Source organism: Mirounga angustirostris, unplaced genomic scaffold (genome assembly GCF_029215605.1).
Source record: "Mirounga angustirostris isolate CCGP_5_RB_7025 unplaced genomic scaffold, mMirAng1.0.hap1 SCAF_1, whole genome shotgun sequence".
NCBI lineage: Eukaryota > Metazoa > Chordata > Mammalia > Carnivora > Phocidae > Mirounga > Mirounga angustirostris.
Window position 1 is genome coordinate 213,766,056 of NW_026991709.1, and position 17,897 is coordinate 213,783,952.

Below are 17,897 nucleotides of genomic sequence, written 5' to 3' on the forward strand. Positions count from 1 at the left end.
AAGTCTGAGACTGTCTAATTTTATCAGTGTGAGGATGTTCTCCAGTGTTGCTCTGGGGCAGTGAGTGCTGCTTTGTGGTTTTCATTTCTGTGGAAGATGCACTGCAGTTAATACACATTTCTCATGGTAATCATGCTGTAATTAATCTCACACTTCGTCATCTTCAATGACCTTGAAGACCAAATTAACAGCCCATTTTCCAGATTGCTTGTTGCCCTTAAAATCCTCCCTCCTGCTGAGCTGTTCAGCCACACACCTATACCATCTGACCCCAGTGGCAGGTGGCTTAACCGAGGGCCTTGGTGCCTTCAGGACAGTCCAGCTACCCTCGGTTGGACCAGGGTCTGGAGAAGGGAATGCCATTTGCACATGTCCATTAGGAACATGACTCAGTCCTTGTTTGAGAAGTGTGATGTTTGTCATTTACCTGGCCTCCCTGTCGGACTTTTCAACCATCCACACTCATGTGGGAAGCTTTTCTGTATTCCTTTATGAGGTAGTGTGTGGATGTTTGTATCTTGCCCATTTCCTTCCTAGTTTGCTTTTCTGATAATACTATCTCCACATTAGTCTCCATCGATTTTGAAGTATTTCTGAGTAAACGGGCTGCCTTTTCATACACTTTCCCTCTTACTGCCTAAGTCCCAAATCACTAGGGTCCTTAGAATTTTTCTGGTCACATGTTCATTCTTCCTGATGAACTTAATATACATTTGGGATCAGTATATGAGTAGAAATCCACATATGGTCTTAATTTTCTTAATTTTCTTACCTTTAAACATCAGATCATTCCCCCAAAATTAAATTGCTCCCAATTCTTGCAGATTGTTGCATTCAAGTTAAGCCTTGTGGATCAGGGACTCAGCTGAATATTTTGGAGAGTGAACTATCCAGTGAAGACAAAATAGTAAGATTTATAAGAAACGATTCCTGGGCTCTTTTTGGAGAAAACTGGGTGTTTCATCACATTGGAGATCGGTCCCAATCCCAGGAGAGGTGTTTGAGGTGAGTGCCTCTCTCTCCCATAGGAGAAATGGGGATCTTGGCAAATGTTAGAATAACTTGAAATTGAAGAAGGTATAAAGGTATAAACCTAGCTGAACAATTGTGTAGTTGGGGGGCGCCTGGGTGGCTCAGTCGTTGAGCGTCTGCCTTCAGCTCAGGTCATGATCCCAGGGTCCTGGGATCGAGCCCCGTATCGGGCTCCCTGCTCAGCAGGAAGCCTGCTTCTCCCTCTCCCACTCCCCCTGCCTGCAGGTTCCCTCTCTTGCTGTCTCTCTCTCTCTGTCAAATAAATAAATAAAATCTTTAAAACAAAAACAAAAAACAGTTGTGTAGTTGGAATTACACAACACAATATCTTCATAGATGTGGTGTAGTACTGATCATCAGAAATATAATTCAGTTCAAAACATTTATCAGGAAAACCCACGTGTAAGAAACGCTGACAGTTATGGCTATTACTGGGCCCTTGTTTTGAGCATTTAGCTTCTTCTACGTTATAGCAGTGTAGACGGTGCCCCAAACATGCCCATTCCTTGGAAATGGTCATTTTGTAGTCAGATAATCATTACTTAGCATCGGTAGATCATTAATAAAGAGTTTGGTTATAATCATTATTCCCTAACAGTGTGCCTTCCTATTTTGAACAGAAATCATTTGGTGGAGCGTGTCTGTGAAAGCAATGAAGATAATCAATGTGGAGATACCATAAACCAGATTACAAGTCTTAGTGTGCATGAGGATTGTCCTACTGGAGACAAATCCTGTGAATGTGCTAAGTGTAGAGAAGCCTTCATAGATGGTTCTTTCCCTGAGAATCCACAAAGATCTCAGCCTGGACACAAACCTAGTCCCTGTGAAGAATGTGGGCCGGCCTGTAGCTGTGTCTCGAGGCTCAGCACTCACGTGGACACAGACCTTGTAGAGAAACCCTATGAACATCAGGACACTGGGAGATCAAAAAGAGACTTGAAGAGTCTCGGTAGTAAAAAGTCTTTAGAGTGCAAGAAGTGTGGAAAAGCGTTCACTTGCACCTCATCCTTTCAGGGTCATGTAAAGGGTCACTGTGGACAGAGAGTCCATGCGTGTGATGTGTGTGGGAAAGCTTTTATGTATCAGTCCTACCTTACACGTCACGTGAGAACTCACACTGGGGAGAGACCCTATGAATGTGTGGAGTGTGGGAAAGCCTACAGCTGCCTCTCGTATTTCCGAGAACATGTGAGAACACACAGTGGTGAGAAACCCTATGAATGTAAGCAGTGTGGGAAGACATTCAAGTATCCTGCGTCCTTGCAAGGACACATGATGACACACACTGGAGAGAGACCGTACCTGTGTCAGCAATGTGGGAAAGCCTTCAGTTGTCCCAAATACTTCAGAAGACACGTGAGAACGCACAGTGGACTGAAACCCTATGAATGTACGTTATGTGGGAAAGCCTACAGTTGTTCCTTATCTCTTCGAGAACATGTCAGAACACACAGCGAAGAGAGACCCTACGAATGTCAGCAGTGTGGGAAGGCTTTCAGACATCCTCGATACTTCCAGAGACATGTGAGGATGCACAGTGGAGTGAAGCCCTACGAGTGTAAGGAGTGCGGAAAAGCATACAGCAGCTCGACATCACTGCAGGAACACGTGAGGACGCACACTGGGGAGAGGCCCTTTGAGTGTCAGCAGTGTGGGAAAGCCTTCACTCGTCACTCCTCCCTTCAAGGACACGTGAGGGCGCACAGTTTGGAGAAACGTTACGAGTGTGCACAATGCGGGAAAGCCTTCCGGTGGTCCTCGTCCTTACAGAAACACGTGCGAACGCACAGTGAAGAGAAACCCTATGAATGTCAGCAGTGTGGCAAAGCCTTCTGGTACCCAGCCAACCTGCGAGCACACGTGAAGACACACACTGAGGAGAGACCCTATGAATGTCCGCACTGTGGGAAAGCCTTCAGCTGTCACTCCTCCCTTCAAGTCCACGTGAGAAAGCACAACGGGGTGAAACCCTACGAATGCAAGGAGTGTGGGAAAGCCTTCTGGTATCCAGTAAACCTGCGGGCACACGTGAGGACTCACACTGGGGAGAGACCCTATGAATGTCAGCAGTGCGGGAAAGCCTACAGGTGTCGGGCAAACCTGCGGGTCCATGTGAGGACTCACACTGGGGAGAGACCGTATGAATGTCAGCAGTGTGGGAAAGCCTTTAGGTATCCTGCAAACCTGCGAGCCCACGTGAGGACTCACACTGGGGAGAGACCCTATGAATGTCAGCAGTGTGGGAAAGCCTTCAGGTACCCCACAAACCTGCGAGCCCACGTGAGGACTCACACTGCGGAGAAACTCTGAATACAAGGACTGTGGGAAAGCCTTCATTTGTCCTTAAAATCTTGTAAAGCCAATCAGACACACTGGCAGGAAACCTTATGAACGTAAAGAATGTTGGAAAACCTTCAGGTATAGCACCTCATATATTTTGTACATAAAAACTCAGGGCTGGACAGCAGTCTTTTATTTGTTATAAACATAGTTGTGCCTTATAAGTGCCTCGTCCATAACAGGGATCTCTGTTGTATTTATTTCCACTGTGTGTTGCTGAGAGGAACACCTAAGATAAAATATTCCTCTATGTGCCCTTTGTATGAAATATATTTCATTATCTCACACATGAAAAGATTGTATAGTTATATAAAACTTATCTCATTTCCATTACAATGTCTTTGGGCCTCAGGGGTGATAAGTGATTTGTAAATATATCTTGTCCTCTGTTGTGGATACTGGAAATTCCAACTCGGTATCTACCCTTCCTTCCAGTCTTTATGATTGAGTGATGTATCTTCACATTTGCTTGTTGCTGCTGTATACCACACCTGTGCTCCACACAGAAATTAGTAAATGTGCAGGGATGTTGAGAGAGGACAGTCTCCTCCGATTATGTTCATATTTTGACCTCTGCTGATCGCCCTTCCTCTTGGTTGTTCATCAGTCATGACGTGTTAAGAAGAGAAACCTTGTGGTGTGAAGATGAAAGCTAGCATCTGACTGGTTCTACTGGATTTCTTTGTGAGCATGGTGAGGCAGGAGACCATATGTCTCAGAGTCCTTCTCTGTGCGGTTCTGAAATGAAGGCCCTGAGGAAAGAAACTGCGTGAAGAAGCCATGATTTTCCAGCAGGAGACAGATGCCAGGGGACCCATGTTGGCCTGGGTCACAGCACATTTTCCTGACTTCTGATCTGTCGTTTGGAATGGCCCCCAACCTAGCACAAGTTTGACGTTAGTTTTTGTTAAGTAGCATACTCCAGAGACTTTTCCACAACCTCTCCTGTGACGGATGGTCTTGGTTTTCAGGTCCATACAGTTCCTTGCTTTGCCCTGTGGCTCTTTGTGTCCATGAGGCCACCTCTTCAGGCTATCGTGTGTAGGGATCTCCCATGCTTTTCCTAATACATGATTTCTGTGCTAAGCATCTTGTCTCTCTCAGGATAGATCTGTGTCCTGCCTCCCCCTCTGACAGATTTAATGCTACAGCCTCAAATGCAGGAAAACTGCTTCCCTGGTTGCACTGACCCTGTATTTCTTCCTTCTGGATGTTTCCATAATTGGAATAAGCACTTGTGAGTGTATGGCAGTTTGTGGGAATTTTCCCCTATAGCTGACTGCTATCTAAGAGATAAATCCAGTATGCTTAATTACTTTCTGTTGTTAAATGTAATTCCTTTCTGTTAAATGTGATTTCCCAGTGGTTTTTTATTTTTAATATGTGATTCAAAACAATGGTTTTGTTTGTTTTGTCAAATGTGGTTCTCTACATTGCTTCATGGAAACCACATTACTGAGGTTTTCAAATCTGTTTGCATACCTGCAAATGATATTATGTTTTATGTTTCACAACTTAGTTCTTTTATGTTTTATGTTTCACAACTTAGTTCTTTTATTATTTGTTTTAAAGATTTTGAGTGAGAAAGTGAGCATGAGCAGGATGACTGGAAGGGGGAGAAGCAGACTCCCCACTAAGCAGGGAGCCTGATGCAGGGCTCAATTCCAGGACCCTGAGATCATGACCTGAGCTGAAGGCAGATGCTTAACTGACTCAGCAGCCCAGTTGCCCCTCACAACTGAGTTCTTTTAAAATATCCCATTCTAGAGGATTAACTTTCTTCTAGTTGTGTCAGTTTTTTGGAAATACTTATTCTGGGTTAATAGGACTAAGTACATAAACATTTGACATTTTCCTTCTGATCGGTGTTTCTTCAATACCCATGCAGCTGCTACCACTGTCTCATTAAAATGACTTACTCCTGGGGCAACTGGGTGGTGCAGTCGGTTCAGTTCCAATTCTTGGTTTCAGCTAGGGTTGTGATCTCAGGGTCGTAGGATCAAGCCCTGAGTTGGGCTTCATGCTGAGCATGGAGTCTGCTAAAATTTCTTCCTCTCCCTCTGCTCCTCCCCACCTCATGCTCTCTTTCTCTCTCTCTCAAATAAGTCTTTTTAAAGAAATTACTCCCAATGGTGAAACCCTTAATGTTGCCTATGTAGTGGTCTCTGACAAAGAACACCAGGAGTCATGGTCTTGCAGCTCAAGAGTGTGGGAGAGGGAGCCAGACACATGTATCTTCCCTATTTGTCAACAACGAAACAAACCACATTTGTGGTGAGGTGAGTCTTAGTTGTGGGAATGACTTACAACTCGGTGCTCCAGGCATAACTGCCCTGAGGAAATTGGGAATGCTGCTTCTCAATGTTTATTGTCCAAATAGCTCTGAGACATTTACATGAAAGTCCATACCAGAATGGAAACATGTCCTTCCTCCTCATTCCTTCTTGCTGGGGATTGTGCTGAATTGTGCTGAACAGGACGTTTCTTGCTGTGATGGATGGGTAAGGGGTTGGTCATGCTTCACCCAGTGGTGTCTCCTTGTATTAATTCCAGTGGAGGAAAGATGGGCCGTGCCTTTCTCTTTCCTTCCGACCACTCACGCTTCTGTTGATCTGCCCCCAGTTGACACAGGTCAGTTTCTATCTCCATCAGATGGCCCCCAGGGATGCTCCTCTGGCCCTGGGCCTGGTGCAAGTATGGTTGTATTTTGGGTGGAGCTGGTTGGGCTCCATGTCTGAGAGGGTTTGTAAGGTGAGCAGGCCCACTGGGACTTGGGGAAGGAATGTGGTAGTGTGAATGCACAATAAGGATACCTGTACAGTTTTTGCAGAGAGGAGTGCTTCTGTCTAATTATTCCAACCACTGTGGAATGGGATTTGCTCTCTACTGTCCTCAGTTCACCAATACGACCAGTGATCGTGTGGATCCCACACACTAGTAAGGGTTAATATAGGTGCACTGAACTGAAACAGCATGGAAGGTGTGCATCACAAGCACATTTCAATGTCACCACCAGTGGGAAACAGTCCATATGTGACATTTTCCATGGAACTCTCTTTCTCATAGCAGAACCATGAAATCCAATTTCAAATATTTTACAAATTGTTAACCCTTCCATGTACCCAGAGATCATTTTCCCTGTGATTTTATGGTTCTTTTGTTTCCAGTTCTCTTCAGAACCTGAGAGCGAAGTTTTGCAGGGGTGCCCACTTGATGCTTGTTTGTAGGCTCCGAATCTGCACCTGTTCTGTGTCCTTTAGTGGTTGGCCAGTCGTATGTGGCCAAACAAGGGACACAGGAAGGTCCAGGGAGACAGTGGATTGTACTCAGGTCCTAGAAGGACAGTCAGTGCTTGTAAAGAAGGGGTGATGTTGGGGAACACCTGGGGAGCAAGCAGGAGTGGGAGGGTGGGAAGCAATGAGCATGAGGGCGTGGGCAAGTGCCTGCAGTGTCTAGATCAATGTGGAGTGTCATCGTTTGCTTTGAGCTGAGTGTGTGGCACACGAGGGAGCGAGGGAGGCTCAATATTTAGCACCTGACACTGAATATAGAGTCTGGGAAAGAAAGGCTCAATTTGAATCATGATCCTGACTTGGTTCCTTTCTTGCTCTGTGGCCTTTGGAAAATCACCTGCATCTGTAGGCCTCAGGTAGCTCATGCAAGGAGATAAAAACATTATCTACCTTATAGAGTTTGCTGAGGAGCAACTGGGTTTATCCATGCTGAGTTCCTTTATGGAGAACATTTAATGCAGTGCCGGATGTGAGTAAGCAAGATGTCAGTGTTCACATAGTAAATGAGAACGCAAACATAGCCTCAGACGGTGGAAGCTGGCCTGGAGCTCACTACTGGGCTGTGGCTTTCTCTCACTGAGCAGAAACAATATCACCCACCTGTCCTCCGGCGAGGCACTTCCTTGTCTGTGGTGAGTCAGGGCACATGAAGACCGTGTCGCGGTCATGTCAGTAAGGAGGCTAAAAAATGAAGTCCAATCTGTAAAAATCAGCAAATATTCCCTGCCTCTAGCTGATGTGCCTGGTGCCTCTCCGAGTTTCAGCTGCACTGCATTTTTCCTGCTCTCTAGATAAGAACTATTAAGTTCTTCGGGGCACCTGGGTGGCTCAGTTGGTTAAGCATCTGCCTTTGACTCAGGTTATGATCCCAGGATCCTGAGATCCAGCCCTGCATTGGGCTCCCTGCTCAGCGGGGAATCTCCTTCTCCCTCTCTGCCCCTTCCCTATGCTCTTTCACTCCCTTCTCCTTAGTTCTCTATTCCTATGCACCTGACATTGCTTAGAAAAGTATCACGCTGGGATTTCTTTCTCTCAGAGGGGGAATAATTCTAGAATTTGACAGTAGTAATCACAGTCACCAACAAGGGGGGTTAAATGATGCTTCAACGTCCTTTATTTGCTCCATATCTGACACACTATTACAGTCTGGGGACACTGATCATTTGTTCTTATGAGATCAGCCACCATCCTTTCTGGGCAAAATCTTCAACGGATACTGACGGAATCCATGGTGCGCCTCCCATCAAGATTCAAATAGACCCCTCAAAAGTTCTCCCTAGAAGGGGCACTTGGGTGGCACAATCGGTTAGGTGACTGACTTTTGGTTTTGGCTCAGGTCGTGATCTCAGGGTTGTGAGATGGAGCCCCAGGTCTGGCTCTGCGCTCAGCACAGTCGTCTTTAGAGTCTCTCTCCCTTTCCCTCTGCCCCTCCCACTCCGTGCTTCTCTCTCAAATAAATGTCTTAAAAAATAGTTCTTCCCAGAATTAATCAGTACCCCATAAATAAAACAGCTCTTCAAGGCATCAAACCATCTAAGGCTCAGGGCTCATTATCCTTTGCACTAGTCCCTGTAATACCCTTATTTTACCTGTGGCAAAACCCAATTGGGTAGTTTGTCTAGGATCTCCGAGCAACAAATCACGTTGTTACCAACCTCCATCTGCTACAAGTACTCCAAGAAAGGACAAGGCGGTAAAACCTGAGGATCCTGAAGAAAGCCTGGAGAGGTCAGACACAAGGAGAGCAGAGCTCAAAATCCAGAAGAAAACTTACTGTCAACCTCTCCTGTGGGTGAGAAAGCATTGAGCCTTCTCGGCTCTGTGAGTTCTGGTACCTGTTTGCTCACCAGCCTCGGAGTCATTAGGGGTCTTCTGGGTCCCACTTCTGATCACCAAATAATGGAACCTTAAAAAATACAAGTGCTAGCTATTTTACCAGCAAAACAGTGGGTTTATTTGGAAATAGCAGGGAATTGCAATTAGGGACAAGCCAGGTACGGCAAACCATATGCAAGTGCAGAGAAGTTGGGAGGGGCTATTCTAAGATAAAGTCCATGGGAGTAAATGGAGTTCCAGTGTAGTGGTTTCTCATTGGCTGAGCTGTTGCTAGGGTGGAGGAAAATTGTCTCACTCCAGCTGGGGGTAAAGTGTCTGCACTCAAGGTCCCTGTATCCCCATTTGGTCTACCATTGAGAGATGGTAGGGTGTGAGCGCCCCTGCTGCTCCCAGCTTTATGCTAAAGGAGGTTTCCTTTTATTTTCACAAAGGTACACACCCAGGAGTGGAATTTCTGGGTCATATGGTAACTCTGTGATTAACTCTGAGAAACCACTACATTTTTCCACAGTGGCTGCACCGTTTACATTCCAACCAGCAGTGTATAAGGGTTCCTGTTTCTCTACATCTTTGCTGAAACCTATTTTTCATTTCTTATTAAACAGTAGCCATCATGGTTGGTATGAAGTGATATCTCATTGTGGTTTTGATTTGCATTTCATAAATGACCAAATGGATTGAACATTTTTGAACAGGGTTGGCGTGTTGAATTGAAAGCTTTTTTATTCTGAATTCTAGACCCTTATCAGATAAAAGAAATTTCAATAAATTGGTATGTATAGATCTTATGTACTTATGGAGATGATTAGCGAAATTGCTATACATGTTCATTGGAATGTATTAAGGGAAAACTTTATTTTTAGGTGTGATAATGGCCTTTGGGTTATGCTAAAAAGTTACATTCCGGAATATTCATGGATTAAATAGTAGTATCTGGGAGTTTCTTCAAAATTATCTGGTGAAAAATCAGTGGGGTGAACTGGACATAAAACCTGATAGAAATGTGGTAAAAGCAGGTCATGGGTATGTACAGTTTTATTATGCCCGTCAGCCTACTTTCCCCCAGTTTTTACAGTAAAATACACATAAAATGATCATATTATTTTTAAGTGTAAAGTTCAGAAGTATTAAATACATTCACACTGTTGTGCAACAATCACCACCATCCATCTCCAGAACTCTTCATCTTGTAAAACTGAAACTGTTTCCACTAAACGCTGACTCCCCTCCCTCCCCTCCCCCCAGACCCTGGCTCCCACCATTTTACTGTCTGTATAAGTGTGACAACTCTTAGTCCCTCATACACATGGAATCATATGGTATTTGCCTCTTTCTAATTGGTTTATTTCACTTAGGATAATATTCTCAAGATCCATCTGTCTCATTACACATGAAAATTTCCTTACTTTTTAAGGCTGAAAAATATTCCATTGTATGTATGTACTCCATTTGGCTTATCTATTCATCCATTAGTGGACATGTGAGTTGCTTACACATTTTAGGCATTGTGGATAATGCTGATACAAACAGGTGTACCAGTATCTCTTCAAGACTCTGCTCTTAATTCTGTTGGGTATATACCCAGAAGTGGAATTGCTGGATCAAATGGTAATTCTTTTTTAAATTTTTGAGGAACTACCATAGTATTTTGAACAGCGGCTTTACCATTTTATCGACAGTGCACAAGTGTTCCTATTTCTCCACATCCTCATCAACACTTGTTTTCTGGTTTGCTTTGTTTTGTTGTTAGAAGCCATCCCATTGTGTTGGAATATTATGCAGCCATCAAAAGGAATGAGATCTTGCCATTTGCAACAACGTGGATGGAACTGGAGGGTATTATGTTGAGTGAAATAAGTCAAACAGAGAAAGACATGTATCATATGACCTCACTGATATGAGGAATTCTTAATCACAGGAAACAAACTGAGGGTTGCTGGAGTGGGGGGTGGGGTGGGAGGGATGGGGTGACTGGGTGATAGACACTGGGGAGGGTATGTGCTCTGGTAAGCACTGTGAATTGTGCAAGACTGTTGAATCTCAGATCTGTACCTCTGAACCAAATAATGCAATATATGTTAAGGAAAAAAAAGAAGAAGAAGAAGGAGGTAGCAGGAGGGGAAGAATGAAGCAGGGGAAATTGGAGGGGTAGACGAACCATGAGAGACGATGGACTCTGAAAAACAAACTGAGGGTTCTAGAGGGGAGGGGGGTGGGAGGATGGGTTAGCCTGGTGATGGATATTGAGGAGGGCACGTTCTGCATGGAGCACCATGCACAAACAATGAATCATGGAACACTACATCTAAAACTAATGATGTAATGTATGGGGATTAACATAAGAATAAAAAAATAAGAAGCCATCCCATTGTGTTTGAGGTGGTATCAGATTGTAGTTTTGATTTGCATTTCCCTAATGATTAATGATGTCATGTATTTTTTAATGTGCTTATTGTACATGTACATATATTCTTTTTAACATTAACATATAATGTATTACTTGTTTCAGGGGTACAGGTCTGTGATTCATCAGTCTTACACAATTCACAGCACTCACCATAGTACATACCCTCCCCAATGTCCATCACCCAGCCACCCCATCCTTCCTACCCCGCTCCACTCCAGCAACCCTCAGTTTGTTTCCTGAGATTAAGAGTCTCATGGTTTGTCTCCCCCTCCAGTTTCATCTTGTTTCATTTTTCCCTCCCTTCCCCTAAAATCCTCTGTCTTGTTTCTCAAATTCCTCATATATATTCTTTAGAGAATGTCTATTGAAGTCATTTATTAATTTTGAATCAGGCTTGGTTTTTTGGGGTTGTTGCATTTTAGACATTCTGTATATATTCTTATTCTGGATATTAATATCATCAAGTATGTGGATTTGCAGGTATTTTCTCCCATTCTGTGAGTTGACATTTTACTGTGTTGATACTGTCTTTTGATGCACAGAATTTTAAATTTTCATGAAGCCAAGTTTGTCTATTTTTTTTCCTTTTTTTAAAAAAAGATTTTATTTATTTGTCAGAGAGAGAGAGTGCGCAAGCAGAGGGAGCAGCAGCAGAGGGAGAGGGAGAAGCAGGCTCCCCACTGAGCAGAGAACCCAATGCGGGACTTGATCCCAGGATCCTGGGATCATAACCTGAGCTGAAGGCAGCTGCTTAACCAACTGAGCCACTCAGGCGACGCTGTTCCACTCAATTTTGTCTCTTCCAAATAAGAACTATGAAGATTACCAACCAGACCTAAGTAGCCAATCCAGAGCAAACCTCACATCACTCAGTGCTCCTCCAAATCACAGAAACCCCAAACTGGTCAGTCTCTTAAAACACTCTGATGCATCCTGCAAACCTTCCTGGTGAGTGAGTGTCCCGCTGCAGTAGCATAACCTACCCACTCCCCTTGACTGCAGGCATGGTCCTGGTGGTCTTTGGCTAGATTACATTGACAAAATAAGTTTTTACTATCATGAATGAATATGAAATCATGTTAATGTCGGAAGTTTTAAGTACATTAAAAAACCAGAAAGAAAAATACATGAATCCATACAAACCTGTTAACACTGACTATATGAATGGTGCCTAAATTGGCAAAATTATAACATTGGTTTCACGCTCTGTAATTGCAATGGGATATTTTAATATATCCCGAGTGAAAAGTAAAAAAAAAAACATTTTTTAGTATCCATGTCGGTGGAGGACATGGAGATAATGACAGGTTAGGTTTGAGAGAATGAAAGTCAAGTGCTTGCTGTCTGTTTTGAGGGGACTCTTGATTAAAAGGGGCAGGAATTAGTGTAATGGTCTAGAAGGCAGTGTCCATTCTGCTTTCTATGTCTCATGAAAATTTGTCAACTAATGAATGTTAACCTGGAAGTATACAGGAAAGACATTTAGGAAAGTTGAATTCCCAGCCTTACCCACATTTCCATAATGAAATCTGGTATAACCATCTCTCTATATGTTTCATTATGTCATAGTCTCTATTCTTAATTCAAAGCTTGCTGTCCAAGTCACATGCAGAAGCAAGGAAAAGAGCAAACTGCAGGAGATAAAGATCACTCTTTGTAGAGTTTTGCATACTTACAATTTTTTACATTAAACGAGTATTTCAGTAAGAAGAAAGAAATATATAGGTGATATCCACTATGTGCCCTTCTAGAACAGTAAGAAAACTGCAAAATGACCCAAGTCCTGTTATTCTAATGATACAGAAAGACTACTGTTTTGTTCATCTCAGCGGGTCAGTGGTGATCCCATCAGCTAGGAAAGCCTAGGTGTGCTCACCTGGGCCACACTGCTTGTGGTGAGGCCCCACAGACCTGACCCCATCCAGACCCAATGTTGTGACTGGACTGTTCCCTGTGGTTCTTATTGTAAGACGCACCTTAGCAAGAGCCATCATGGAACTCAGAAGAACAAGGTTTATTACTCCCAAGTCCTGGGAAGTACACAGTACGCCTGGGGCCACACAGCAAGGCTGTGAGTAGAGAATGCAGACCTGGTGTTCTATGTATGTTGGGGACAAAGGTGGGCTGCCTAGGGTTTTGCAGGTTTATTATTTATTAGGAACTTCATTGGTGGAGGGTGGCCTGGTTCTGTATCTAGCTGTTCTGCTGGCAGCCGTATTCTATAGCCAACAATGTTTATTCCAGACAGAGGTCTTTCAGGTAGATGCCCCAGCAGTCAAATGACTACGGTCAGGCCCCTACATTAAAATCTGAAGCTCGATGTCAAGCACTTACACTACAACACACTATGTAAGAGTTAAACTTTCTGTCACATTAAAAGCACACTTCAAATTACTATGGCTCAAATAAACTACCAAGAAAGAAAATGGTATTAACTGAAAAAATAGGAAAAAAAACCCCAAAACACCCCACTTTTTAAACTCCTGCACTCTACCTGAAAGACTTAGAGAATTATTTCTCATATGAACACTTATTTGTGAAAGAACTGGAAATTCACTATTTAGGGGTCCATTTTTAAATGAGGTAGTGACAAACAGTGCCATATTTATAACTTCTATATTTCCTTCCTGGAATATGATACATGAATTAGTGTAAGATTTTCCAACATTACTTACAATTATGGAATTTCTCCCTAGAAAGCATGACCTAACTCAAATATTACATGCATTTCTGGAGCTGCTACCCAGTGTGCATTCTCACATGGTTTCGAAAGGATGAAGGCCACTTGAAGGCTTTCCCACATTGCTTGCATTTATGGGGTTTCTCTCCAGTGTGCAACCTCACATGCTTTTGTAAGGACGAGGACCAACTAAAGGCTTTCCCACATCGTGCACATGCATAAGGCTTCTCTCCAGTGTGGGTGCGCATGTGGCCTTGAAAGGATCTGGAAGAAGTGAAGGCTCTCCCACAATTCTCACATTTATACAGTTTCTCTTCAGTGTGAATTCTCACATGTTCTCGAAAGGTTGAGGGCCAACTGAAGGCTCTTCCACACTGTTTACACTCATAAGGTTTCTCTCCAGTGTGGGTCCTCACATGCCCCTGGAAGGACTTGGGGGAACTGAAAGCTTTCCCACAGTGCTCACAATTATACAGCTTCTCCCCAGTGTGCATCCTCACATGTCCTCGGAAGGTTTCAGGCCAACTGAAGGCTTTCCCACATTCCTTACATTCATACGGCTTTTCTCCAGTGTGAGCCTTTTCATGTCTTTGGAAAGACTGGGGATAACTGAAGGTTTTCCCACACTGTTTGCATGTATAGGGCTTCTCTCCAGTGTGTGTTATCATGTGCCTTTGAAAGACTGAGGGATAAATAAAGACTTTCCCACATTCCTTACACTTGTATGGCTTTTCTCCAGTGTGAGTACGCACATGCCCAGTAAAACTGGAGAACTCGTGGAAGGTTTTCCCACATTGCTTGCATTCGTAGGTTTTCTCTGACGTGTGAATCTTCATATGTTGAGTAAGGGAGTAAGAATGGTGAAAGGCTTTTCCACATAACTTACATTCATAGGGCTTCTCCCCAGTGTGTGTTACCGTGTGTCTTTGAAAGATTGAGGGATAAATGAAGGCTTTCCCACGTTCCTTACACTTATATGGCTTTTCCACAGTGTGAGTTTTCATGTGTCTAGTAAGACTGGAGAACTCGTGGAAGGTTTTCCCACATTGCTTGCATTCAGTTTTTCTCTGGAGTGTGAATCCTGATATGTTCAGTGAGGGAGTAGAAATAAGGAAAGGTTTTCCCACATAATTTACATCCATAGGGCTTCTCTCCAGCGTGAGTTCTTAGGTGTGCATGACAAACGCAAGCCTGCTTGCATTCTTGACACGGATATGGTTTTTGTCCAGTGTGAGATCTGACGTGCCTCTTAAGGGAAGAAAGATGCATGAAGCCTTTTCCACACTTGGTACATTCATAGAGTTTTACTCCAGTAGAAACATTCTTGCAGAAATTAAAATGGGGAAACTGGCTGCACATTTCTCTGTGCTGATTTTTTTCATTACCTTCACAGAATCTGCCTGTCACAGGATTTCTGTTAAAAGTCAGAAACACTTTATCAATGTTATGTTTATTAATGATTTATTATTAGCAACTAATAAGTATTAGAGCCAGATGACTAACTGCATTTTAGTAGACAGGAAGTTTTTCTACTCTCTGTGGATTGTCTTAGAGTTAACTAATGCCCTAGAAGTGACCTCTATCATGTTCACTGTTCATACTGTTTATCATGTATGGGGACTTCCTAAAAGTGTCTAACTGAATTATGCTTAAACACTCAATGTCTCAATCAAGATTTTAAAAACTTTCTTAGAGGGAGGGGGGTGGGAGGATGGGTTAGCCTGGTGGTGGGTATTGAGGAGGGCACATTCTGCATGGAGCACTGGGTGTTATGCACAAACAATGAATCATGGAACACTTCATCTAAAATTAATGATGTAATGTATGGGGATTAACATAAGAATTAAAAAAAAAAACTTTCTTAGAATTCTAAATAGATTTGGGGGCACCTGGGTGGCTCAGTCAGTTAACTGTCTGCCTTCAGCTCAGGTCATGATCTCAGTGTCCTGGGATCAAGCCCTGTGTCATGCTCCCTGCTCAGCAGGGAGTCTGCTTAGTCCTCTCCCTCTCTACCTCCCCCCCGCACCCCAACCCACTTGTCCTCTCTCTCTCAAATAGATTTGGAGCTGTGTTTTTAGTTTTTTAAATTTCATGACCTACCAAAACTCTGTCCTGGGATTAGTACTTCTTTATCTTGTGAACACAACTCACCTCAGATGTCTTGCATGGTTTCCATGCTGATCTTCAATGCTATGGTCTTCGCAATTTTTTTCTAAAATGTAGGCACAAGAACGATTTCTTGTGAATTTTGCCATTTTCTGTTCATTAGATTTTTTTTCCTCATGCATATCCTGTTGAGAAACCAACCCACTGGCTTTAAGCAGTGTTTCATAATCTGAAACAAACAAAAAGGTGAATGAACATATTAAAGGAAGAAGGAACTTATGAGTAAAGAACGACTTTGAGGACTTTAGTGCTTTCAGGACTTCATGGATGGCAGGCAGGAGGGGTCAAAATGGTAGGGTCAAAATGGTAGGCAATTTACTAACGACTATCAAAAGTTTTCCAAGAAACCTCTCTCTGAACCAGAACAACACATGAAGCCAATCCCCCACTAATGAAGCCAAAGGAGTTTCTAGTCTTTGAACCAAGACAAAAATAAAACCTCAGTTTAAGGGACACATTTCCACTGTCATGGAGACATTATTAGATTGTAGGTCCGTGATGGCTGTGACAATGTCTGTCTTACTTACCAGTGTATTTCTTTTCCACATTTCAAATTGTGGAAAAGCACTGACAAGAGATACTTGTTTATTAGATGACTAAGTGAAGGCCTGAAGCCATCCTTACCCACTGAGACCAGGTTCTGGAAAGTTTCTAGCATCACATCTCTGTAGAGGTTCTTCTGCATAGAATCCAGCAAAGCCCACTCCTCCAGGGTGAAGTCCACAGCCACATCCTCAAAGACCACCGAGTCCTGAAACATATGAATGTGTGCAGGAGGAAGGGTGAGTTGAAAGCACTGGGGACCTAAACTCAATTCATAGGAAGTTCAAATCAGATCCTCTGGTCTCACAATATGTGCTCTGACTCTAATAGGCTTACCTGCACCACTAAGGAGTCAACCTTAACGCTATATTTACCATGACGACTCTCGTCTTACTCCTTTCTATCAGCTGGACCCAGAGAGATATGCTATGCACATTAAATAAATACTTCTGTTGGAAAGTATGCAGTAAAAGGGTAACAGATCTTAATTGTCCAAACCCTGAATATTCTTTAGGACTAGCCCTTGACCAACTCCTGGGAGGAAATCTGCAAGCCCTCAGAATACATGGACTGATAAGAGTGTCTGTGTATATAGGTGGGGCCTTGGACCCTGTGACATACTGTATCAGACTTCTAGAGAAGCTGGATGCTGAGAAGCTAAGACCAGTCACACAGGAGTGCCCATGACTAACCCTCAATAAAAAGACCTGGGTGAGCTCCCCTGGCTAGAAATATTTCATAAAAGTTGTCACACATTAAGCTCTGAATGTACAACTGCATTGAGAGGGGATGACTTGGAGCTTGATCCTGGTTTCTCCTGGATTCTGCTTTCTGTTCCTTTTCTATTCACTAATTTCAATACAGACCTTTTCCCCATAGTCAGCTGGAGCACTGTGTGTAAGAGCTTTTCTGAACTAAGTCCTTCTGTGGAATAAATATTTCTGTGAGCCCTTGTAGTGAGTCTTCATACCTGAGGTTGGTCTTGGAGACCCCTGACACAGAGCACCATCAACTCCCTGAGTCATAAAGTAATTCACTATGGGGGCTATCAGTAGATTGAAACTGCCAAGATATAGAACTAGTGAACGTGAAGACAGGCTGGTTATGCAATCTGAAGAACAGAGAGAATAAAAATGAAGATAGAAGAAATGTAGGGTACCGTTTAGTGTACCAACACACATGTGCTGGCAGTACGAGAATGAGGAATGGGAGAGGAAGGAACAGAACAAATACTCAAGAAATAATGACTAAAAACATCCTAAATTTATTGAAAATCAGCTACACATCCAGATGCTCAATGGACTCCAAAGAATAAAACCACAAAGAGACCCCCGAACAGATACATCATAATGAAAACTGTGGAAGCCAGAGATGAGGAGAAATCATGAAAGCAGCAAGAGAAAAACCTGTCAACTAGAAGGGAACCACAATAAGACAAGAGCTAATTCTCAGCAGAGATAGCAGAAGTCAGAGGTAATGGGGTAATGTATTCGGAGTGCTGAGAGAACGAGCAACTCCCAATAAAGAACCTATATCCCAAAAGCTACTTTTTAAAGTGAAGGCAAAATGAACACATTTCCAGATAACAAAACCCGAT

At 43.2% G+C, this 17,897-nt stretch overlaps 2 protein-coding genes across 5 annotated transcripts in view; one reads left to right on the top strand and one right to left on the bottom strand.

Annotated features, from left to right (window-relative positions):
- Nucleotides 1-8,200, top strand: part of LOC123834249 (zinc finger protein 77) — a 29,918-nt gene extending 21,718 nt beyond the window's left edge. For all 4 annotated transcript variants that reach the window (XM_064574490.1, XM_064574493.1, XM_064574491.1 and 1 more), the window contains 2 exons: nucleotides 825-1,005; nucleotides 1,653-8,200. In XM_064574490.1, the coding sequence (XP_064430560.1) occupies nucleotides 825-1,005; nucleotides 1,653-3,345 (1,874 nt within the window). In that variant the 3' untranslated portion in view covers nucleotides 3,346-8,200. The remainder of the gene's footprint in view (nucleotides 1-824; nucleotides 1,006-1,652) is intronic.
- Nucleotides 8,201-9,313: 1,113 nt separating this feature from the next.
- The window catches only part of LOC123834255 (zinc finger protein 555-like), a 28,798-nt gene continuing 20,214 nt past the window's right edge, over nucleotides 9,314-17,897 (bottom strand). The window contains 4 exon segments of the mRNA XM_045863344.3: nucleotides 9,314-14,650; nucleotides 14,652-15,005; nucleotides 15,743-15,926; nucleotides 16,382-16,508. Of these exon segments, the coding sequence (XP_045719300.1) occupies nucleotides 13,651-14,650; nucleotides 14,652-15,005; nucleotides 15,743-15,926; nucleotides 16,382-16,508 (1,665 nt within the window). The 3' untranslated portion in view covers nucleotides 9,314-13,650.